The sequence below is a fragment of the Vigna unguiculata genome, chromosome 10 (assembly GCF_004118075.2).
Source record: "Vigna unguiculata cultivar IT97K-499-35 chromosome 10, ASM411807v1, whole genome shotgun sequence".
Classification (NCBI taxonomy): Eukaryota; Viridiplantae; Streptophyta; class Magnoliopsida; order Fabales; family Fabaceae; genus Vigna; species Vigna unguiculata.
The window spans coordinates 35,475,458-35,500,126 of record NC_040288.1 but is presented as its reverse complement, the minus strand read 5'-3'; the positions used below and the strand labels follow the sequence as shown (position 1 = coordinate 35,500,126).

At 31.8% G+C, this 24,669-nt stretch overlaps 7 protein-coding genes and 1 non-coding gene across 8 annotated transcripts; 1 reads left to right on the top strand and 7 right to left on the bottom strand.

Moving 5' to 3' along the window:
* Nucleotides 1-66: 66 nt before the first annotated feature.
* Nucleotides 67-1,617, bottom strand: LOC114166839. Its single transcript, XM_028051702.1, has 2 exons — nt 1,535-1,617; nt 67-1,442 (listed from the first exon to the last, which is right to left on the bottom strand). Exon 2 carries the CDS (start codon nt 1,425-1,427, stop codon nt 243-245), a length of 1,185 nt encoding a protein of 394 aa, XP_027907503.1. The 5' UTR covers nt 1,428-1,442; nt 1,535-1,617; the 3' UTR covers nt 67-242.
* A 98-nt stretch (nt 1,618-1,715) lies between these two features.
* On the bottom strand, nt 1,716-3,767 carry LOC114166842 (RING-H2 finger protein ATL67). Its single transcript, XM_028051704.1, has one exon. The coding sequence runs from the start codon at nt 3,678-3,680 to the stop codon at nt 3,114-3,116; it is 567 nt and encodes a 188-aa protein (XP_027907505.1). The 5' UTR covers nt 3,681-3,767; the 3' UTR covers nt 1,716-3,113.
* Nucleotides 3,768-5,515: 1,748 nt separating this feature from the next.
* Nucleotides 5,516-6,455, bottom strand: LOC114166840 (late embryogenesis abundant protein At1g64065). The gene has a single exon (XM_028051703.1). It carries the CDS (start codon nt 6,267-6,269, stop codon nt 5,610-5,612), a length of 660 nt encoding a protein of 219 aa, XP_027907504.1. The 5' UTR covers nt 6,270-6,455; the 3' UTR covers nt 5,516-5,609.
* Nucleotides 6,456-9,946: 3,491 nt separating this feature from the next.
* On the top strand, nt 9,947-12,143 carry LOC114166582. The gene is made up of 5 exons (XM_028051330.1): nt 9,947-10,309; nt 11,173-11,327; nt 11,528-11,594; nt 11,681-11,732; nt 11,827-12,143. The coding sequence occupies exons 1-5, from the start codon at nt 9,979-9,981 to the stop codon at nt 11,948-11,950; spliced, it is 729 nt and encodes a 242-aa protein (XP_027907131.1). The 5' UTR covers nt 9,947-9,978; the 3' UTR covers nt 11,951-12,143.
* Nucleotides 12,144-12,896: 753 nt separating this feature from the next.
* Nucleotides 12,897-16,644, bottom strand: LOC114166123 (3-methyl-2-oxobutanoate hydroxymethyltransferase 1, mitochondrial-like). Its single transcript, XM_028050794.1, has 5 exons — nt 16,029-16,644; nt 15,752-15,958; nt 15,526-15,672; nt 13,410-13,463; nt 12,897-13,325 (listed from the first exon to the last, which is right to left on the bottom strand). The coding sequence occupies exons 1-5, from the start codon at nt 16,431-16,433 to the stop codon at nt 13,095-13,097; spliced, it is 1,044 nt and encodes a 347-aa protein (XP_027906595.1). The 5' UTR covers nt 16,434-16,644; the 3' UTR covers nt 12,897-13,094.
* Nucleotides 16,645-16,881: 237 nt separating this feature from the next.
* Nucleotides 16,882-16,954, bottom strand: TRNAA-AGC. The gene has a single exon. It is a non-coding gene; the product is annotated as a tRNA-Ala (tRNA).
* A 118-nt stretch (nt 16,955-17,072) lies between these two features.
* On the bottom strand, nt 17,073-19,126 carry LOC114166634 (desiccation protectant protein Lea14 homolog). The gene is made up of 2 exons (XM_028051387.1): nt 18,868-19,126; nt 17,073-17,452 (listed from the first exon to the last, which is right to left on the bottom strand). Exons 1-2 carry the CDS (start codon nt 19,071-19,073, stop codon nt 17,200-17,202), a joined length of 459 nt encoding a protein of 152 aa, XP_027907188.1. The 5' UTR covers nt 19,074-19,126; the 3' UTR covers nt 17,073-17,199.
* A 2,091-nt stretch (nt 19,127-21,217) lies between these two features.
* Nucleotides 21,218-23,853, bottom strand: LOC114167397 (probable WRKY transcription factor 24). Its single transcript, XM_028052487.1, has 2 exons — nt 23,347-23,853; nt 21,218-21,616 (listed from the first exon to the last, which is right to left on the bottom strand). The coding sequence occupies exons 1-2, from the start codon at nt 23,754-23,756 to the stop codon at nt 21,403-21,405; spliced, it is 624 nt and encodes a 207-aa protein (XP_027908288.1). The 5' UTR covers nt 23,757-23,853; the 3' UTR covers nt 21,218-21,402.
* Nucleotides 23,854-24,669: the final 816 nt, after the last annotated feature.

Here is a 24,669-nt window from a genome sequence, read left to right as displayed (position 1 = left end):
CAACAGAATAATAGAAAAATCAATGATGTAAAGTTAGAGCAAATTTTCCACTAACAGGAATGAGAGTATATTCAACTATGAAGCTTCTTATTGACATATATGATTTAAACAGTCATGTCTAGAAGTTTATGAACACAAAAACACAAGACAACTGTGCAACATTCAGAAGTAACGAGCCTCAAATATGAACCTAAAAAATGGTGGGAACTGCATAGATAAGAAGATAACACTATAATGGAAGATCACCTGAATGGCCTAGGAGGCTTCTCTAAAACAGCAGAGAAGAACATTTCTTGATCATCTTTATCAAGCTTTGGAACAACCACCCATTTGAGTTTCTTATATCTCAGCATTTTGAAGGCCTTCAAGTAATCATACAAATCTTCCTTCAAGCAGAAAAAACTGTCAATCCAAAGCAACCCCCCAGGCCTCAGAACTCTATCCCAGTCATACAGTATGAACTCAAGCAGCACAAAATCAATCCATCCATCAAGAAACCTAGTTGTGTGAATCACATCCAGGGTGTTGTCAAAAAATGGAAGCCTCTGATTAATAGTCAAGTAGAGAGGAACAAGTCCTCTGAGAGCTATCATTTCACTGAAGGGTGCACCAAAATTGATTGTAGCAGAAACTATTGTCACATTGAATTCCCTCATTCTAGCAGCAAAAGTCCCAGTTCCAACACTGAAATCCAATCCCATTCGGATCTCTCCAGGCTTAATTGCAAGAACATCTGATATAAGGAATTCAGCTGTCTGGTTTGAATCAGATTCCAGGCTCATCCATCTAGGCTTCTCATGGCTGGTGAGGTTGAAGCAATGTGCACACTTGAAGAATCCCTTACCAGTGGTGTTGCCAGCGAGACAAGCAAAGTTCTTGCACCTATATTGACTCCATCTCACATTTCTATCATCAGGGAGTTTCCACAATGATTCTGTGATGGGAAAGGGTTGGTTGTATAGCTTAGGGGCCCTTGAGAAGCACCTTCTCCTTGGTAAAGGATCACAGCCATGAACCATGAGCTTTTGAGCTAGTTTCCAGTCATCATTGCAGATCTCTCCAACATCATAATCCATGTATTCTTCTAGCTCCTCCTTCATGGCAAAGCATGCATGTCCTATGCTGGTGAAGCTTGCATTAGCACCCATAAAATTTTGTTTTCCTAATCTGTTTGGCTTGATCCTGACATACTTGCGAATCTCTTCTCGCAGAAAGTACTCAGCTGGTTCATCTGATCGTTTCTTTTTTCTCACCAGAGGATGAGTGGTGAAGCTACCATTTTGCTGATTATTCCCTTCGTTGTGTTGATGAGGTGTTGCTGCTGACTCAAGAAGTCCTAATATATCAGCAAGAAATGAAGCTTGCTGGAATGCAAATGAGGATGATGATGATGATGGATCTTGTTTTGTTTCTCTCAGTTTCTCCATTTGCTGTTCAATTTTCTGAATCACAATTTCAACAGTTATCATCATCACTTTATTTTCATTCCCATATGGGTCCTCAAGATTCAGATTTGAGTATGAAGATTCAGTACCGAGAAATGACTTGAAAGAGAGGAACTTGGACATGGCCGCAACAGAGAGGAGAAGAGCAAGAGCACCCGGTATAAAGATGAAATAGTAAACACTTCTGCACTTTTTTAACTTAGTATTAACATTCTGTTTTGTCATTCCCTTATCTTCAGGACTGTGAATATTCAAAGATTTCATGCGTTCTTACAGAACAGAAAAGTACCAGACACACACTGAAGTTGATATATGCAGCTTCAGATTAACACATAACTGAACATTTGCAGCTCAAACACAAGATATTCATACAGCCTTAGCATCAAAACCGAAGTTGAAATAAGAACAGAAAAACTGATCATGAAATTAATTACCTTGAAGTTGATTACTTTGAAGCTGAGAGTATCGAGAGTGATATTCTTATAATTTATAGAAACAACATGGTATATCAGAATGAACAACTGATTCAAAGGATACTGAGATAGATTATTCCATATTCTACGTACACTAATAAATAGAGTTTGGCACTTCTCTGGTGCATTATCCTAGCACTTTTCTAGTGATTGCTTAACAAGTACTTAATTTCAATAAGCCAAAAGTGATTGTCAACACACAAACCTATCTTGCATTTCAGGTAATCACAACTTGCTGAAAATAATATTAACAATGTGTGGTGATTATTCAACTCTAGCACTGATATAGAGGAATGCCAATAGCAAGAAACTAGAAAATACAACTGAGGATACACAGCCATAGTTAATGCCACAGCTTCAAGAACAAGCTGGCGCCACATGCAACACCACGTTTAGATCATTTAATGTTCTCAAATGTGTAATGTGTAGCTTAAGTAAGGCTGAAATACAATTCACTACCGAAAGCTGGTTTGCACAAAACTAGATAAACATCTCACGATTGGAATACGACAACGTAAATATTGGCCCAAAACAAAAAAGAATGAGCACGAAATGCTAGCTGTCTACTAATGACGACAACCCCATATGGGTCCATATCATTTGAAAACCCGGAAAACATAAAATGTACCACAAGTTCACAACCAATTTCTTAGCCAAATTAGAGAAAGTTAATAAATAAATAAATTAAAACCCCACAAAAAGTGAAAGAAAAAGTATAATATTCTCACCAAGAGATTCCACACTAGGTCAAAGAAACAAACCTAGAACAAAAACTAGTACCCATTATCCAATGTCAAATCGTTACCAAATCATGGTACTAACAAAACGCGATCGCGGATAATTTTCCCTAAAAAAGTAACATTTGGTACAAAGTTGGTCCTTTACCAATAATTCTACACATGTTCCCACCCCACCTCTTCATCTTTCATCTCAAATTTTCTTTTTTGAATAAAAACCCACCATCTCCCTTTTACAGGGAAGATTTACATTCTGCATAAAGTTTTTGATACAATTTTTCTTAAACAATTTCGGTGACCCTGTCTAATAAAAATTGTAGTTTTATCTCGTCGAGGCTTAAAAAACCAAACTTTTTTTTTTATTACATCCAAGATAAAACTGCAATTTTGAAAAGAAAACATTACTCGGTGTTTTTCATCTAACCTTCCCACAGAACCCAAAACCCTATAAGAAAATTTCACCTCCTCCCCCTAGCATCGGCGGCGTACTGCGAGAGTGGCACCACCTCCTGCAGCGGCGTGGACAGCGGCGTGGGCATGGGGGAGTTCCGGCACACGGGGCAGGAGCCGTTGAGCTTGAGCCAGGGGTCGAGACAGCAGAGGTGAAAGTAGTGTCGACACTCGGGCATCATTCTCAGCATCTCCGAATCCTTGTACTCGCAGAGACAGATGGAGCACGTGGTGTCGTAGCCGCCGTCTTTCACGAAGGGGAACTTGGGGTAGGAGTTTATGACTGCCTGTTCGAGCCCGGAGACGGCGTCGTTCTGTCGGGCGCCGTCGTCGTCGTCCTCGGCGACGAAAATAACGCGAGGGAGGACGATGCCATCAGGGGCGTGGGGGTTGTGGCGGCGGCGGCGGTGGTTGTTGTTGCGGTGGCGGAGGGTGCGGCAGCAGAGGTAGGAGGAGAGGATGAGGGTGGAGATGAGGAAGAGGACTCCGAGGGCGATGGCGATGGAGTAGCCGAAGCCGAGGTTGGTGAAGTAAGGGGTGGGGGGTGGAGGGGAGAAGGAGTTCAAGGAGGACATTGAAGAGAAGAAGATGAAAAAGAAGAAGAAATAAAAGAAGAAGAAGAACAAGAAGAAGCAGAAGAAGGGTGAGTTGGGAAATTCTCCATTTGTGAAAGGAGAGGGGAGGGAATAGTGTTAAGTGTATTATGTGTTTGTTGTGAGGGCCAAAGGAGGTGGGTGGGGGTATTAGCTGCTGCATTTAATACTCTCTATTATGCTTTCAGGAGCCACTCTACTTCCACACCCCATTTAATTCCTGCGCTGGATTCACCATAACGTGGATCAAACACAAGCACCACACTCTCTTTTATCTCTGTCAACCAAGTCTTTTTCATTCTTCAACTTTCCACTAGTTTTAATTTCATTATCAGTGTTTAGTACATTGTTATATTAAAACTAAGGTATGGAACTTTGTTACTTGCAGTTACTAAGAGACAGTTTGGTTTGGATGGCCTTTTGTTGATGGGGGAGGTGAAAGTTTTGAACTTGGGCGTGGCTCGGATGAAAAGGATGTGTGCTGGAGCGAAAGGGAGTGTTTGACAAATCATACAACACTTCCGAGGTAACTGGAGCTGCATGTGTACACGCAATCTATTCTACGGATTGTTTGTTTTGTTGCAATTAACATTGGTTGGACTTCTCAACATAGGTTTTAAACTCACTCGCTACGCTAACGTTGGTTGGGTTGGGTTGGAGCAAGGTGTATTATCCTCAACTTTGTTACTGAGTTGATAACAAATTATTAGACCATGATTTAAAATAACTGTCCTTTAAGTTATTACAGACTTAACACATAAGAAAAGAAAGAAAAGTCATACCAAACGGTTAGAAATTTGAGGAGGTTTCAAACTAAGTTCTGATATCTGTAATTTCTTTTGTTCCGTTTGTATTTATTACATAGGAGTTGGTAACCTCTTATCCTTTATCTTCAAGCGTTATGCCATTACTTAATTTCCACCCTGGTGCAGGACTGAAGGCATTGTTCCATTCCCTCCTTGGTACCCTTATTCATGTGAACACTTTATCATTTGTAACATTGTCAATCAATACCTTCATATTAAGGACAAGTTCTTTCTCAACCTTATTACTGAAAGTCTTATAGTGTGTGTACCTTTTCTAGTCACAGTTGGCTATATTGGGAAGAAAACATGTATATATATCAGGTTCAAGGCTTAAAGCCATGTTTTTTATGTTTGGTCAATTCAAAAACAAATTTTATATGGCAAGAAATTCTTACTGCGACAACTGTATATAAAATAATATCCGTAATTTCTGTCAAATTCTAATAGTCCTTTTTTCTTTTCTTTTTCTGTCAAGGAGGAGAATGGTTTTGCTGACAAGTAGCTTTGCAGTATTATCCTGGTTAGTGACTTGTAACGAAATCAGATAGTGATTTTCACGTCCTTGAGAGAAACCTATTAAATACTAATTGCTTCAACAGTCAAGCAATCACACACAGACACACAATTGTTTAAAGTTCGTAGAAATATTCTTTGAATAATACAGCTCAACTGATTCATAAATTCTCTCATTTTCTATTCCATTCCCTTTGCTAGAGTTGGAGCAGAGACTTGCTCAAAATAACATTGATCCTTTCCACACACAAACTATGTTCAGTATAATAAGAAGTTTTCACTCTTCAAACAGTTAATTAGGAGCACCAAAATGAAGAGGAAATCATCAAAATTATATAATCTTGACTTTTACTGATGTTAAAACACTCACCTGGCTATTAATTACTTCTATATTTAAGTCCTTATGCTTACCCAGAAGTTCCAAAACACCAATACTATTTTGAATGAGGAAAGAGAGAAAAACAAACATCCCCACAATTTGAAACCGAACACCAGAACAACATAGAAAACATCTCATTATTTTTGCTACAATAGTTACACAAATATATTCGAGGAAACAAAACTAAACTAAACTAAATCAACACATGGACCACTAAAGTTTAACCTTCCGTATACACCTCTGCTCCAATATAGCCTGTGATGAAATATTAAAAGTGGTGGAACAGTTCATTTTCACAACAACATGTCTCTTGATCAAGTTCAAGATCTTCACCTGCCCCGGAACTCTAGAGAAGCTACTCATAGTCATCAACCCGGAACCCAGATCCATTGTAAAACCCGGGGTAGAAACGACCCGATCCGTGATAACATCAATCGTTACATTCATCCTCATTGTTCTTCTAGCCTTTGCCCTCCCAGGTGGTCCTCTTGCCTCCCCCACCATGACACCATGATAGAACAAACTGGTGGTGGTGTTGCTGTACCTAAACGATGCAACGTTGGGGTTTTTCACAGACACATCTGCCACCAGGGACATGTTGGACCTGGTTCGAAGGGCCATGGTGTTGGAAAGTTCGAGCTTTGTGATTGTGACCCCGTTCATGGTGATCACAGGGTCCTTCACACGAAATACTGTGAAGATCAAAACTATGATCACTATTGCTAGGAGAAGCAGAAAGATTAGTGGGCAAGCACATCGTTTGATGAGTTTTTTGTGAGCTTGTTTTTTGGTGTGAAGAGAGGTTTCGTCTTCTTCACTGCTTGGTCTTTCTATTGCTGGGGCCAAGGGTCTTGCTTGCTCCCTATCTACCATGGCTGGCTTAATGGAGAATGGAGTTTTGGTTATTGTCGGAAAACAAAAACTGTGTTTTTTGTGTTGTTTGTGGTGTTGTGTTGTGGTTTGAGTGATGGTTTATTTATGATGTTTTAAAGACTTAATGTGTGACCGTGTAGGTAGTAGTGTGGGTGGGGCCCATGTTTCATAAAGTTGGTTGACTTTTTTAGCGATGAGTCCACGAATTCGTTTCTGGTTGTGCAGAAATTCCACCGCTTTGACTAATAAGTTTCCCCCAACCTCTCCTTAAGTACCGTAAGGGTTAGATGATTTATTTTACCTATTTTTAATAGCTTTTAATCAGTAATAAAAATATATTTAAAAGAGTGTTATTAGTGTTTTTTATTATTGTAAAATTACGAGTATAGAGCTGAATTTAAGAAATAAGACTTGTAAATTTTTGCAATTTTTATACGTTTTCGTTAGAAATTAATAACGAATGTTGAAAATGAAGATATAACAAAAACGTTTCTTAACATTTTTCTATATTTGTACATTTTTGTTTTTCGTGTGACTAATCCTCATATCAGGAAGAAAAATCTGAGCCCACCAATCTTGTTTTTTAGTTTATTAATTACTTACAAAGAATGTATTTAAGCCTTTTTCTTTATATTACAATTCTAGGTGTAATTTTATTTCATAGTTTTTTTTTTCTAATTTAGTATACAATTAAGGTTTATCTTTAATATAGTATTAAAAGTTAAAAACATTTATCTTTGTGTGATTAATTAGGTCTATCTATTATATTATTGGTTTTTCTTTCTCTTTATATTATAGCTTAATCACTTGAAATCCCCAATATTATAAAATATGAATAGATTTTAACGAATCCAAGAAGTAATGATGTTTTAATATAAAAGAGTTCATTTCTATCAAAATGAAAATTACATTATTAAAAGATTGTCATATATTAAAATGACGTGTCATTTGATCAAATTGAAGCATTTTCGAACATCATAGCCAAATCGAAGTATTTCTTTTGCCTCAAAATAATTGTAACTTAAGATTTATTTTATAAAATTAAGATTAATAAATAAACTATTTGTTAAAAACAGTTTTATTAAAATAATATTAATTTTCAATAAGATCGTTATTTTTATTCTCTTTAAAAAAATATTTATCAATAAATTAGAGAAAAAAAATTATTGAAATTATAATAATATCAAATCATGTTTTTGTTAAAACGAAAAGTTGTGTGAAGTAGGTTTCCCATTTGTTATACTACAAGTTAGGTGAAGTGTGTAATATGCACCAAAAAATAATTGTAATTGCTTACCTTGTGGTGGGGGAAAGCGAAGACAACTTTTAATTTGGTTTTACCATCTTCTTCTTAAATGACGTATACACACTATTTTCTCCTCATAAGAAAATCATATATTTCAGAACCAGGAAAATTTAATGATTAAAAACCAATAAACAATATTTTTCATCGTAATTACAATAAAAATTAAATAATTGTATATTTAATATTTAAGTATTATTTGAGGAATAGTTATTAGTATGACCGACTTGTAAGTTGTTTGGGGGACATAATGCTTGACCTAACCAGTTTTTACAACACTATCTATCTAGAATGGTCAAACTCATTCAACCTTACACATTGGTTGTGTGTTTAAGCTAAAAAGAACAATTTGTTTTATCTTAACATAAAAGGAAGGAAATATAATGTAAATATTTTTATTAAAAATAGATTTAATTATATATATATATATATATATATATATATTAGATTACAAAAAAATTAAACAAAAATAAAATATTAATAACATTAAATATTTTAATGTGATAATTATAGCAAGAGTAACTTGATTTAGTATTTAGGAAAAAAAGTATAAACAATATCTAATTTAGTTTAAATTCTTTTAACTTATACACTTTTTTATTTAAATCAAATTGATTTCATTGAGTAATCAATTAAAAGAAGAAGAGAGATAAACATTATATTAATTGAAAAATTAATAAGTAACATTATAATCACAAAAGACAAACTTTGATTTTTTTTTTCTTTTCAATAGCATTTGAATTGTAAATTGATATTCAATCTTTTTTTTTAATTATAATTAAGAAGCACTCATAGTCATTTCTTTAATTTATAAAAAATTCAGATATGACAATCTAAAAATTAAGATAAACTTTATTACAATGGTAAAATTAATAATTTCTCCTTATAAAATGACGAAATTAATAATTAATACTTTTTAAAGTTAAAATCACTGTGTGGACTAATATGTTTTTAAATCTTTAGTTTTCTTCTATTAAATTTGAAACCAATCCAATAAAATAAAAGAGGAATATTTTTTTTTTACCTTTTAGATTCAATAACTTCTCTTTATTTTATTTCATATCTTAGAATTTCTTAGACGACAAAATTAGTAACATATCACTATTAATAGACTGAAGTGACATTTATTTTTCTTTCTATTTTCATAATTCTTTTCAAATTTCTTTCATTCTTTGGTATCATAGATTAACACTTAGTTGCTTGCAATTGAAAATAAAATATTATATTCAATTTTCATATTTATGCAATGAGCTCGAGACACACAAAAATAAAGAATTGTCCTCCTAAAATTAAATTTAGAATTATCATTTAATAAGCTAAAAGACTTATTTAAGGTTTGATAATTTAATTATATTTACAAAGAGATTAACGTAGTGATTAAATAATATTAAAAACGTAACATTATAATTTTATGATGTAAAAGATAAAAAAATAGAATTCAAGAAAAAAAATCATTTCATGTTTCAAAGAGTAAAAACATAATTAATATTTAAAACACCATAAAGTTTTGTATGATATTTTCACATAACATTTTTTTAAATTAAATTTTAATATTTAATAATTAACAATAGTTAAAAATAATATTAAATATAAATATAAATCATTTAAAAAAACTATAATTTATACGATGGAAAATGTCTATCTACTGTAAATTTACTTCTATAATATTTTATATGTTTAAGACAGTCTATTTATTTTTAATTCAAAATATACGAAAAAAATCTTTATTTCTCGTTGCACAGACTAAAACAAAACCAATTAAGATAAAATTTAATTATTTTTTATTCTATTTAATTTAATCTCACTATTAACAAATTATTCAATCAAATTTAACAATTTTGAAAAATGTAATCGCTTTTTACTTAATTAATAATAAAATTTTAACGAAAGAAATGTTAATTATTTTAATGTGTAAGGTATTTTTTCATACAAATATTGTCTCTTAGGTATCACTATTTATTTTAATATATCTAAGGTATTTAATTAATAATATTTTTTTTTGTGTAAAGTAATTTTTGTAAGGTACTTTATAACCAATATAATGATATTTTATAAAATTAACGACTTTAATTTTAAGATATAAAAAGAGACATAAGCTACATGTTAAAAAGTTGAAGGAAAACGGTTATTATATTGTAACATTTATGAAATCAAACAACTTGAACATAAGAGATTAAATAAAATAAATAAATAAATTTATTAATTAAAAAGGTACTCGGGTTAACATAACCAAAAACTAACATAGAACTTGGAACTATGCTTAAGTGGTGATCCCAGAATCAGAAAAAAAAAAGAGAACAATTTTCTTGGTATGTGTTTTTTTTTTTTTTGTGGCTATCATTATTTTGAAGCGTAGATATTTAAACAGAGCGCAGGCAGAAACTAGCAACTGTCGTGTGTAGTGCCATGGCATTAACTGTGTTAACTTCAATCAACACAACTCATCATAGCACTTTCATGTTTCTTCCGAAACAACAAAATCAGAACCTTAGAATTCACAGGTTGCGATGCAGTGGAACTAACCCCAATGAAGAGTCACAACAACAACAACAACCACAGAACAATGCCCTCCTCAAACTTGCATGGTATAGTTCTGAGCTTCTTGGTATTGCAGCCTCTGTTTTCCGTTCACCAACTACTGAGGAACCTCCTCCTCAGCGGCTTCTTCAGACCATTCATCGTGCTGCACTTGTGGACACCATTAAAGAAGACTTCCAAAGATCCTATTTTGTCACAGGTTTTCCCACACCCATTTTGCTTAATTTCTCTGGGTCATTTCCAATTTCTTTCCTTTCATTCATTTGGAGATGAAATTGATGGACCATGTATGATTTCCTCTCTCACAACTCTGCATCACATTTGAGTTCCCAACTTGTTTGATTGACAAATCTTCTAACTGAAGTCTTAAGACAGTGTGATAAGCACAATTTTTGTTAAGATTGTAAATGATTATTGCACATTTAATCTGATTAATCTCCCTCTGGTAGTGGTTGATTGGTTGATAAGCTGTATCAAACTGGCACAGTACCTCATTTTCTTGAATGTAAATTGTTTGTTTGGAGTCCCAAGTTAAATAGAATGAACAATTTGATGTGATACTTAGCTTTGAGTTGAACTTTCCTCTTTTGTTTAAGTTTTAACATTGTCCAAGCCCTCCTAATAAAACTTAAACTCTTCTGTGTAACCTTGTCTTCTATTAATCAATGAAGGGAAAAACATCCCGAGTTCCTAATGCATCTTCAGGGTTTGATGGCTAAGATATTTTATTGCTAGCTTCACTGAAGCAACTATTTAGTTACAGGCAAAGACAATCTCATTACTAGTATATTTAGAACTTCTCCATAAGCGATTCTAGGACAGCATAATAAAGAAAAAAGAAATGAAATGAGGTTTAACTTTGATAAATTCTTATTCTTTTAGTTTGTGTATAAACTAATTTTAGCTTAGAGAATGTTCTGTCATCCATAATAACCTCCAAATCACTGCTTTTTTCATACAATGACCACTTGACAAGCATAAAACCAAACTGATGTTACTAGCCAGTAATTTGACTGTATATCAGACAGTTCACATGGTGAATCTGCTCTTCTCAACCATCAGGAGATCTTACACTAAATGCTTATGAAGAGGATTGCGAATTTGCGGATCCAGCAGGGTCATTTAAAGGGCTTCAGCGTTTCAAAAGGAACTGCACTAATTTTGGATCTCTTCTGGAGATGTCAAACATGAAGCTTATGAAGTGGGAAGATTTTGAAGTGAGAACAATTTTTCATTCATTTTCCTACATTGTTAGTTTTAGAAGTATTGTTCCTAGTCAAGAGCATATTATTGTGTTCATTGCATTTTCTTTCTACTACAGATGGATTTAGAAACTCAATTAAAACATGTTTCTTATTACCTGTTTACCATTTCTTCAAATGCTGATACTGCATTTATACACATGTTTCCATGACAGGATAAGGGAATTGGTCACTGGCGATTCAGCTGTATATTGTCCTTTCCTTGGAGGCCTATTCTTTCTGGTACATATCGAGCTCTATCAGCGTACACTATCATAATAATTCATACTAAATGCAATGAAATTTGATCATGTTGATATATGCTGCAGCAACTGGATACACAGAATACTATTTTGATGCACAATCTGGAAAAGTGTGCAGGTGATAGAAACTGTCATTTGTGAAGGCACATGTTTCTTCTACCTTTCAGTCTTATCATTTGATCAATCATCTAAATATGTATGAAAAATTTCAGGCATGTGGAGCACTGGAATGTTCCCAAAAAGGCATTGTTCAAGCAAATTCTAAAGCCTAGCCGTGGATTTGGCTTAAAAGATTATGTGAATAGGTGGCTAAAAATGGTGCAGATGAAGCTTTAAATTACAATAGTTCTGTATATTGCTGTGAAATATTGGATTCTTTATGTAACCTCATGAAGGTCTCTAGCTGCAAATACTTAGAAGAATTAAGGATAAATTTGGATAGAAACGATAAACAAATAGAACAGACGTAACTTACAACATTTTTCCTTTTATATTTTTGTCCATACATAATAATACCTTTAATACCGTATGTATTTTTAGTTATGCTTACTGCAATAACTGAGTATTAGCCTATAAAAGTTAGAAAACAACTCTGTTAAACTCTATAATAATAACAAATAAATGAAGTATGGGAAAGAGAAAAAAAAAATCATTCCTAGAATTTACAATAAGATTGTAAAATGTTTATTTAAAATTAAATTTTATTTTGATTTTGAAATAAGTTGGTTGCGTTGATGAGAAATCAATTATCGTTCCTATAATTTATTATAAACAACTGAATTTTGATGTAGTTTATTTCCTTAAATTTGTTGTGTAATAGCAGTGGAAAAGGAATGGAGGTTTCAATAATGGAAAATGCAGTGTTTTGAGATTAAGAACACTTTAAATACACCTCACTTTCATCTCACACACCTTTTCACGGCAAAATCGTAACCAAATTCTCAAAGCGAACAACACTGTAAATTAACCAAAATAGTGTTATTATAAAGGACATTAGCACTCAAATTTTGGTACACCCATTAAAATATTAGCTCAACTACCTTGAGTTCGGAACATGAACAAATAGAGATGATTGAAACTACTTTAGGTTCCCTCAATGGCAATGCAAGCTCAACGGTGCCATGAGAATGAATTCGTGTATGCATAAGGTTTCTGAATGTAACGTAAGTATAGAGATTAAAAGAAAAACTAACATTTAACACGTGACTCCAGAAACACTGCCGTTTTTACCACATTCCAAGCAGTGGATGTTCATATGTTGAACCCACTAAAGCAATATAGATTAAAAAAAAAAATCTAGTTTCCCATGGTTTGCTCTATTAAACTGCTTCAAAATAGGGGTGCATTGTAGAAATTCCATATGATATTGGACAACAAAAAATAACGTTTATGAAATATCAAGACATTTTGCATTGACCTTGATCAACAAAAGGATAAAAAGAAAAAAAAAAAGTAATTTAAGTGATTTTAATTATGTCATTTAAGCCGTATCCATCTTCTGAACTGCTTCAGATGCTGCAGATGCTGCCTTGTCCAAACCTAACCTCTGCAACTCACTTGAAAAAACATCTGCATCTTTCTTACTTATTTTGTACGGGCTATGGAGAGCATCAGGAAACGAACCATTTGTAACATCTTCCTTATACTCCAGTAAGGCTTTATTGATGACGTCTCCTACACGTGCATACTGCTTACAGAATTTTGGAGTAACCTAAAAAAAGTCATCATCTCAAAATTAGCAATGAATCCAATAATGTTTTGAAAGGAAAACAAGGTTACAAGATGCTAGAAATACCTTTGCATGGTGGGGGTGTTGTAGCATACCAAGCAGATCGTGGTAAACCAGCACCTGCGTGAACAATGAAACAAAATTATAAATACCCAGTTTTCACTTTACCACGAAATGTTTCTTTTTTTTCTTCCCAAGAAAAAAAATATAAAATTGAAACTCAAACAATGCTCTGTTCAATTATCTGAAAATGACTAAGGGATAATCAAACTTCTAGCCAAGAACTTATAACACTCGCTAAACTAAAACATTTAATATTAGTGTCTTGTTTCTCTGAGGTCTCTAAGGTGTTGGTCTTCTTCATTTATAGAGAGATTTCCCCTCTAAGGTCACAATTAGGTCTCTATGATTAGGAGTCCGTCACTCCTAACTTCCGCATTATTCCCTTAATTCTATTGTTATGTTTTTGTTACTAGATCACATACCCTTAGTTGTAGGTATAAAATACAATTTTTCCTCTACCTTCATCAGTGATTGATCGATTGGTAGGCATAACCTACTATATACAATCCCTCAAGTTCCAGTCTAACAAGCCAAACATATCGATTTGATGAAAACCTATTAGCACACAGCCCCTAATTTAAAGTCTAAAAGGCTAAACATATTGATAAAATGATAGTCTATTGGCACATAAACTCGAGTGCAAGAATAGAGTCTAAAAGCAAGGTCAATGTTAACAAACAAATTGTTGATGAGTACCTATATTTTCAGTTGTTTGATTGTTTGTCGCCTATTGCATTATTTGTATATGCATAAAAGTGCATATTGTGTGGCTAATCTAACAGAGTAGGCTTATTAATCACCAAGTATATATCAGCAAAACTTATTCAGAATTTAAATCTATTGTTCGTGTTTTCTTTCAGTTATCAATTTATGTAAGTATCGCTCCTTGCTTTTTTTATTTCGCTTTATGAATTATCTATTACCTAATATTGTTCTATTTCCAAGTTGAAGAGTTGATATTTTTAATAGGTGAGTTCAATTAACACTATATCATTCTCTAAGTCAATTTTTCAACAGGTGAGTTCAATTTTTTGATAAGTGAACTCAGTTAAACACCATACCATCCCTCCAAGTCCTGAGCTCAGTTAACATCATATCATCCATCCGAGTCAATATTTTAATGGGTGAACTCAGTTAACAATATATAATTTTAGTCAATTTTTTGATAGATGAACTTAGTTAAAACCATATTATCCCATGACTCCATTTCTAGACAAATGAACCCAGTTTATACAATATTATCTCAGTCAATTTTTTTCATAGCTAAGCACAGTTAACACCATATTGTTTTAGTCAATTTTTTTTATAGGTAAGCTCAATTCACACCATATTGTTTTAGTCAATTTTTTTTAGTTAAACTTAGTTATCATGCTATCATCCGAGTCAATTTAACCATTGAAATTGATTAAGAAAGACAACCTTAGGTATTAACACAAAATGATGTCACAAGAATGAATCACACATCACCGCCTATCAAAATTCTATCATTTTTATTGACTATTATTTTGTTTAAAATATATATTAATAGAAAATTATTTAAATTTTAATAGTATAATTTTTTAAAATAAATAAATAAACATCATAATTTTTCTTGGTCGTAATAAAATAATTAAAAGATTTTTATTTTAAATTGTTTAATTATTTTTTATAATAAAATACATATTTAAACAAACTAAATATTAGATGAAGAGGACAAACATAAATGACAAAAAAGAATAAACCGTGTTGATTTGTTTAAGAAAGATAGTCAAAACAGAAACAAAAATCTACCCATAACAAAAGGTGTAGTTGCATACTTTTCTTATATACTTGAAAAAGTGTACTTGCATATTTGATGAATAGTAGTGTAGTTTGAAGACAATAATTTTTAATTAAAGGAAGATAACAACCCAAATTACGCTAATCTCATCTGTAGTTATAGACGGTGAAGATACTCAAAACCAATTTAAACATATTAAAGTCCAACACAGCAACATGACGAAACAGTAAACGCCTTGAAATAAAGCAAAGATCTCAAGTCTTGCTAGGAGAATCTAAGCATCTTTCACTCAAAGAAAAATAGAAAGAACATCTCAATAACAGAACACGATAAAAAAGAAGGGAAATCAATCCAACTGACCTGTCCACTACAAAAGGGTCCAGCACCAATTCCAATTGTAGGAATTTGAAGGGCTGCCGTTGCTGCGGCGGCAACAGGTGGAGGCACACATTCCAGAACAACAGAAAAACACCCTGCTTCTTGCAGAGCCAATGCAGTCTCTACAACCTACACAAACACATTCCTTTCAGTTTCAGAACGACAATAGAATCAACTAATTCCCAAGTAGATAGACGAAGAGAGAGACCTTGACAGCACTGCTAACATTTCTTCCTTGAGGTCTAAACCCTCCTAAAACACTAATGGCCTGAGGAGTAAGACCCACATGGCCCATCACAGCAATTCCAGCCTCAACAATAGCCTTCGCTGCAACAATTCTTGAAGGAGACCCTCCTTCAAGTTTTATTGCATCCATTCCCCCCTCCTTCAGAATCCTAACCGCTGTATCCACCGCCTGCAACGCTCAAAAACATTCAACCATGACTGAAACAATTAAACAAACATCACATGCGCACAAACAGCACCTGATTGGGATCGGACTCGTAGGTCCCGAAAGGCAAATCCCCGACGAGGAGCGGCGTCCTGGCGCCACGTGCCACGGCGCGGCAGTGGACAAGCATCTCGTCGAGCGTGATGGGGAGCGTGGTGTCATGGCCGTGGACCACCATGGCGGCGGAGTCGCCAACGAGACAGATGTCGACGGCGGCGGTGTCGAGGTGGACGGCGGCAGGGTAATCGTAGGCAGTGACCATGGTGATAGGTTGGGATGATCGGTGCTTCTCGCTCAAATGCCTGAGCGTGACTCGCTTGTTCGGGGTCTGCGCCGTGGGACCCGAATAGACGGTGTTCTCGGGAACGTTGCTGAAGCTCCGCAGAAGACTAGCCATAGTGCCTCGAGAGGCGTTTCTCGCTCGCAACAAAGACGCCATGGTGCAGTGAAGAGTGGAGGTAATTGAAGGGAAGGAGAAGCACAAATTGGATTCACCAACTACTTTCAAATCTCGTGATCATAACTATTGTGTGTTGACTGTGGAAATCATAAAAGGTGTCTGTGTTTCTGCTATTGTTCAGGTTTGATCACTCTTTTGTTTTTTTAAATAATCAAAGTTTAATTCTATTCATAGTATGATGATACTACATGAATTATATAAAATTACATAAATTTGAAAAAAAATACGTAAATTATATAAGATTGTAATGTTTTAACTGTTTAATTAGAAAAGTAGCAAAGCAAGGAAGAAGAAATAGGAAAACTAAGAAAAATGCCAAAATAAGAAAAGTAGCAAAGCAAGGAAGAAGAAATAGAAAAACTAAGAAAAATGCCAAAATAAGAAAAGTAGCAAAGCAAGGAAGAAGAAATAGAAAATCTAAGAAAAATGGAGATGCGGGGTATCGATCCCCGTACCTCTCGCATGCTAAGCGAGCGCTCTACCATCTGAGCTACATCCCCATTTAATTTTTCATTATAATTTAAACATAATTATTAGATACTTCATGGTAAAATTTGTTTATGTAATCCCATACAAAAATCATACAACTAATACTTAGTAACATAAAAGAAGATGAAGTTCACAACCAAATATATATGAAGAGTGGTTTTATTATAAGAGCATGTACATATATAGTATGAGAAGATGCAGAAAGGTTGAAAGATACATATAAAAGGGAAAAGAAACGATGGTGATGGAAGAAGGCTTAGGCAAACATGGTAGAGAGGGTTGGAAGCTTGATCTCTCCGTTGTGAGAGAGAGGAATGGTGAAGTTGCCAATGACAGGAAGGTCGATAACGAGACGAAGATCCAGTTGGTAATCGATGTCCCAGTCAGCACCAATGTCCCTTGCTAAGGACATTAATATGCTGTAAGGAACCTTAACTGGCACATCCACCATGGTCGTGTCCTTTGCCTTCAAAGATCCTGGGTCTGGAATTGTTCCTGATGCTATCTCCCTTTACCACACAACACAGAAACATAAATAAACCTTGTTTACAAGCAACTTACATGCATTTCTATTTTCACTCTTTGTACTTCGTAAATCGTAAATCCAATGCTGTTGAATTTTTCAATTGTGTTTTTGTTGTTCTTTATTAAATATTCAAAATTTTGTATTTTCTTAATTAAATACCTATTTTTTGTAATTATTATTTTGAATATTTTTTATTATTTTTATTAAAAAAGTATTATCGTTTTAAAATATTTAAGTTTTAAAGATATTTTAAAAGTAGTTTTTTAATAAATCATATTTTTTAATTTTAATATATGTAAAGTTAAGCCGACAGGTTTTCTTTTCTCATTTATACATTCGGAATTTTGTGGTTATAATAAACTTTTTTTTTTTTTACAAATCTTCTTTAGTTTACGTAGTTTTACTCAATTAATTCAGAATTGTTGATTTTTTTTTTAATTGGGTGAACTTTTATGGTTTAAGGTCTAGGAATTTTGACAATTTAATTGGATAAATAATAGGTTTAGTACAATAATAATATTTATATTTTGTTTTTAGTAAAATAAAAAAATACAGTATACAAATTTTAATTTTTTTCAATTTTTTAATTTTATTTAAATGAAAAATATTTGGACTTTAAACATGTTATTATGTTAATTTATTAAAAAAAATCTGCTAATTAATGGTTATTAGAAAAATCTGTTAATTAAGGTAGTTTCTACAATAATTGGACTTTAGTAAAATTAAGTAATTATGCTTGAAGGGTGTCTTCATAAAACTATGAAATTATTATTGAATGATATCTTTGTAAAATTATGAAACTATTATTGAGGAAATTAAAGAAATTATGTTATCTTGTATAATTAAATATTAAAATTATTTTTTCATTTAATTAAAAATTTTAATTTATCTTTCAAAGTTAATTAAATAATAAAATTAATTTTTCCTCTAATATTGAAAAGGTGACAATTAGGAAAGATCAAATACATCCATAATTGTGTGATTAAAAGTGTTCAAACTAAAGTTGATATATTAAAATTACAATGGATATTAAAAATTGAAATAAAATTAAAATTAAAAATTTATTATTAAAATAATTATTTTATTAAAATTAATTTTTATTATTATAATCATAAATTTCAAAAAAAAGTTAATAAAATTAAAATTATTATATTCAAATTATAGTTCTTTATTATTATCTTACAAAATTGATATCATAATTGTACTAACTATTTATCCATTTCATTTTGATTTGTATAAATTTACAATTTATTTTGACTATTTTCTAATGAAGTTTATAATTTATTTAATCTTTTTAGTCCATTCTGCAGAAAGTAAATTTCTTTTTGTCATATATACTTTTTAGTCTATTTTGCAGAAAGTAATTACTTTCAGTGTTGTAACAGTGAGAAAGGGTACCTGGACGCGCTTTTGAAAGAGTAGCTGATCTCACATATGGGTATGGGAGTTGAATAAGGGTTACGAACAGCGACCTTCACCAAATACTCCATACTATCTTTGCTCACGCGCTTGAAGTCCACGTCGTTCACACTCGCCTCCGGCTTCGCCATCTCGTTTACCTTCTCCGACACGAAGTTCTTCGCTTTATTCAACAACTGCGACATTTTTTACTTTTCAACGATGCTCTTTAACACTGGAACTCTGTGAAGAACGTAACAGATACATAACCAATTTATATAAGAAGAGCTGAGTGAAAACCCTGTCCTTGTATGCCAGTACGAGGATCTGCTACTGACACGTGTGTTCATTACCAGACACCTCAACAATCATGATACGTGTCGCACGTGTCCCATTTTGGCAAGGATCATCATAAGGTGTCGAAAATACCAGAAATAAGAAGAGTATTTCATGGTATTTTTAATTATGAATAACGAACTAATATTTAAATTATGCACATGGTATAAATAACATAATTTATACTTATGATAAAATAATAAATGGCAATTTAGTATAAAATATATTATAATTACTGTTCATATTAAATAATACTTTTGAGTGTAAAGTTTATATTTCAATTTAAAATTCATAATGTAAAAATTTATGGTATGAAATTATTTTTAACTATCTAAAATTTTTGAAAATGTATTAAATCATAAAATATAAATAATTTAAAAGATCAAATGTACACTACTACTATTTTTTTTTCATATTTATGTGATTTTTAATTTGTAAGACATAAACATTTTTATATTATTTTTTTTCAGAATTTTAATTGACTGATAATTCTTCATGTGAGTGTTAATAGATGTTTTATATAATAGATCTAAAGACATACCTTATGAAAGAAGCGAGAAAGAATATATGATTGTGCAAGTGAATGACATCTTAAGATGAACATATGAATCATTAGAAGGTCTGATATATAAATCATTAAAGGGTATCAAATTCGTTAGAAGTCGACTATTTATCTTGATTAGGTGATTGAAGTAAGTTATTTATCCATTGTTAGAACGTTGATCGAGAAATGATCATTGAAGAAAATGGTCGAAGTAATAAGAAGAATAAAACGACAATTGTTATGGGGATTTAGTGGATACTAACTCCTTCAAACGTATGAACTCCAAAACTGCCAAAGATAATTTTTAGGACATATTTTATTTGTTTTTATTTCAAAATCAAAATCAAAATCTTGTAACTGCAAGAAGGATTAGAAAATATAAATATGTTTATTTTATATTTTACAAGAATAAAAAATTGTTGAACAATACATATATTATGAGAATTGACTCAAACAAAACAACACAAATGGCTAGTCCATTATTGGTTATTGTAATTATAGTCACCGCTCTCATTGATTTATGTTACACATTTCTTTATTTACCTTGGTAATCTATTTATTGTAATTTACTTTGGTGTTCTTTTCATTTCATTGTCATTTGTGTAATCCTCATATCACCACGCACAATTTTTTTATTTTACCATTTTTACATTGCACTTCCTCGATTATTATTGTATTCTCATCTCTATTATTATTGAAAAATAAAAAGGAAACAAAAATACAAACTACGCTATGCATGAAATTCTCATTAAAATCTAAGTAAAAAGGATTGAATTCATCAAGCGTGAGGGTGAGATATAGTTCATGAAATTAATAACTTTTGCATCACATTGATTTTACTCGTAAATACTTAAAAAGCAAGACACTTTAATTAGATTAAAAAAATAAGTGTTTGCCAGCATGTAACATTCTAATCTTGGACTAGATGAATACATTTTACTAACACTAGAAGAAAATTTTTAAGTAATGATCAATTTTAATGACAACAAATAATTAGGTATTATAGTGACAATTTTGAATACCAATTTATAAACTAAAAATTATTATTAACTAAAATAGATTTTATTATGAGTAAAAAATTATAATTGATCTCTAAATAGGTAACTAAAATAATTTCTATTATGAATGATTTCTAAATTGGTCATTAATATTAATTATGTACCAAGGTTTTGACTACAACGAAATTGGTATCTAATTAGTCATTTGGAAACCAATTTAAAGACTAATGTTTTTGATAAACAAAATCTTAGCTAATGTTAGTAACGAATTTAGAATAATAACTATTTTAATTACTTAGAGATTAATTATACATAATAAAAACCATTTTAGCTATCAAAAAGTTTTAGTTCATTATAATAATTAATTATTTTTTGTTATTAAAATTAGTCATAAGTTATTTTCTTGTAGTTTCATCACAATCTCATCGTAATAACTTGGTTATTATAGGAAATAAATATAGATCCACGAATAATTGGCAATATAAATCCATATATCATTCTTGGACAGTACATATTGTACATCCCAATTACAACAATTAATTAATTAGAAATAAAATTAAGATAGTAAATACAGGTAATGAAATTTGGGTTCTTGATAGATGAAGTTATTTTTTTATAGATGGAGTTACATTACATGTATATGTGTAAATGTTGTGGCTATAGCAGAGAAGCAGGAGAAGCGTTGTTATTGGAACCTAACCTAGAGAGAAACTGCATCTGCTTGAGAAGAGGTGTTAGGGTTTCCATGAGCTTTTCGCATGGATGATTGTGAATTCCCTCGTAAGTGGTCACCACGATGCTTGTGTCTTTAGACAACCTTTGCACCTGTTTCTTTACATTGCATGTATGATGCGTGCACCGGTAGTAGCTTCTTCATTGTCCAATGCACCATCAAACCCAACAATATCAGTGCTCTCAGCACAATAATTAAATGGTAACTTAATATCAAAATATAATTTATAATTTCATATTGTCCAATGATAGTTTACATAAATTGTAGATTAATAAGTTACAAAATCATAAGTGAAAAAAACCGCCCTTATATTTTGTTTGTACTATTCATATGACCATAATTATAATTTTTTAAGATTACTTTTAGGATAATAATATTTTGACTACTAAATTTTGACAACCTTCTTTTACAATATGAGGTGACATCTCTTAAGTGATTTTGGAATATTAAGAATGAGAAAAATGAAAAAAATAAAAAACTACTTAGAAAATGACATCTAAGATTATAAGAGAAAATTGTCAAAATTTAGTAATTAAGAAATCATTTTCCTTATTTTGATGCGTAAAATTATTTTCCCATACTAAATATTTTTACATTTATGTTTATCGTACACCTTAATTTTTACTATTGTTTCATCTCCGTATTTCTCCAAATCCAAGTATACATATATACTATAACTAAGGGTGATATTATTAAGGAAAAATGGTATTTTGACTACTAAATTTTGACAACTTTCTCTTACAACATGATGTGTAATTTTTGAAGTGGTTTTGGAATATTGAGAATGAGAAAAGAGAGGAATAGAGAACCATTTAAAAGATGTTATAAGAGAAAGTTGTCAAAATTTAGTAGTGAAATTTTTTTTTCCTTAATTAAGAGCCGTTTTTGTAATTTTGAAGTTTAAATTTTATTCTAAGATCGGTGTCGCAGCACATGCATGCAACTCAATATGCTTCGGAGAATTTACCGCCCAGGTATAGTTTTTCCTAGAAATGATCGAAATAGATAAATTGTTAAAAATTTATTTATAACATTGGATTAGTCTAATTTCAAAAACACAATTTTGTCTTGAATAAGTCGTATTCTATAAATACAATTTTAACCTTTATTTCTCACAACACGAAAAGTTTTGTTTCAGATACGCATATTTATTTCATATAAATTTTTATATTGATGTCATGTTTGATAAATATAAATTATATTTAATATGTATAATTTTACCAAAAAAATAAAAACAAAATTATACTTACCAAATACGATTTCAATAAAAAAATAAATTGCAATTCTAATAAAAGAGATTAAATATGTTTAGAAAACGCAATACAAAAAAGATGAAACAAAATTTGTGTATATTAAACATGATTTTTTATTATTAAAGAAAACGTTGAAGATATTTAAGGCTTCTTCAATTGGAAATCATTCCTATTTCAAGTAAATTTACCTAATTTTATGATTTTTTTACAATTTATCTATCTCAGTAATTTTTTCAAAAAATTACCATACTGGTTTAAGTGGAGCTTATTGGTACGTAGATAACTCTTAATATATTCACGATGTTAATTTTCATTTTTTCAGTATATAATATAAGGCTGTTATCACTTCACCAAGAAATTAATACCATTCTCTTGTTATAATGTTTGTTTTCCTCTTTTGAGGGTAAATCACATGATAATATTATTATTTTACATCTACTATTTTACCTTTTAATCGTTTTTTTTTTACAAATACATAAAATTTTTAATGATCGAAATAATCATAAAAGTGGGTTGTCAACTAGCAATAATGTAAAAAAAAAAACATTTTCCATTACATAATCATGGCCATGCATGATGCAAAGTGAAAGAAAGCTAATTTGGTTTATCACAAACCTGGGATGCATGTTGTTCTTCACAGCTTTCTGTCCATACTTCCTCCAACGATAACCATCATCCAGAATATCATCTGCACTTCTGGTCTGAAACGCAAACCTGGGTCGTGTCGTCTTCTTCACTCTCCCTCCTTTCCTTTTCTCTTTATCATTCTTGTCATCCATGTTAGCACCATTTTCTGCCATCAAAGCACACGACAAGGATGACGAAGACGACGACGATGAAGACGAAGAAGAAGCGTATTCCATCGTGGCCTTTGCATCCCCAAGGAAACTGTTTTGGCCAGAGAAAAGGTTAACCCAGTCTATGTCATCATGCAAGCCCTGAGGCTCCAAAGGGTTTTGCATCATTGACGTGGGAGTGAAAACGAAGGGAGAAGAGTTTTCTAGTGGAGGGTTTTGGTTTTCCATTGGTGAACAAAAAATGAGATTGTTTTGAGGTTGAAATTTATAAAGCAGAAAGATGGTGGAAGGTAGAAGAGGTTGGACAGCCACTCTCGTATACTCTCGTATGTGTATGAAGAAGAAACTGAGAACATCATTGGTGATAACGAATATGCATGTTGGCCACGTCTTCTGAATCTGTGTCACAGAATGCTATGTACTTGAGTTACAGAGCAGTTGAACAAAAGTAGTTGAAATTTAGTTGAGTTTAGCATTGTGTGTAACATAGGTCACTGAACTGAATTAACCAGAATAAGGGTTTTTGTTTCTATCTCATTGTTTTTACCAACCCCAGATTTGACCACTTTGGGTTCTCTTTTGACACTTTTGGATTCTTCATTTTAAAATACATCATGTTCTGATGTCATACGAGGAAAAACTAATATACATCTTAAATGTTCCACTACTTTCGGTAAAAACTCAAGAAAGGAAGTTTTAAACGTATATACACCGAGCAAACAAAGATTAAAAAAAAATGATAAATGTTGTAGAAAGAAAAAGATTAAAGATATACATAGATGTAAAATTATATAACAATGAAAACTAAAAGATACTATAATTGAAAAAGCTTGATGATGTGATGTGATTTATGTATTGTGAGTTCATTGACTTCAAGATTGGATTTACTGTGATTACAACTTCTTTAAAAATGAAAGATATTAACTTTTTCTGTTATAATTTTTTTTATTTGTATATAAATTATTTTTTTAAAGTTCTGTATATTAATTTTATAAAAACCGATTTTTGACTTATTAATAAACCAATTGAAGTTAAAATTAACTAAAATTGTTAAAAATGATTACTGAGAAAAGAAAATATTTATAAGAATTGTTTAACCTCAGGAAACTATATTTTCTTTTATTATTTAAGACTAGTAATA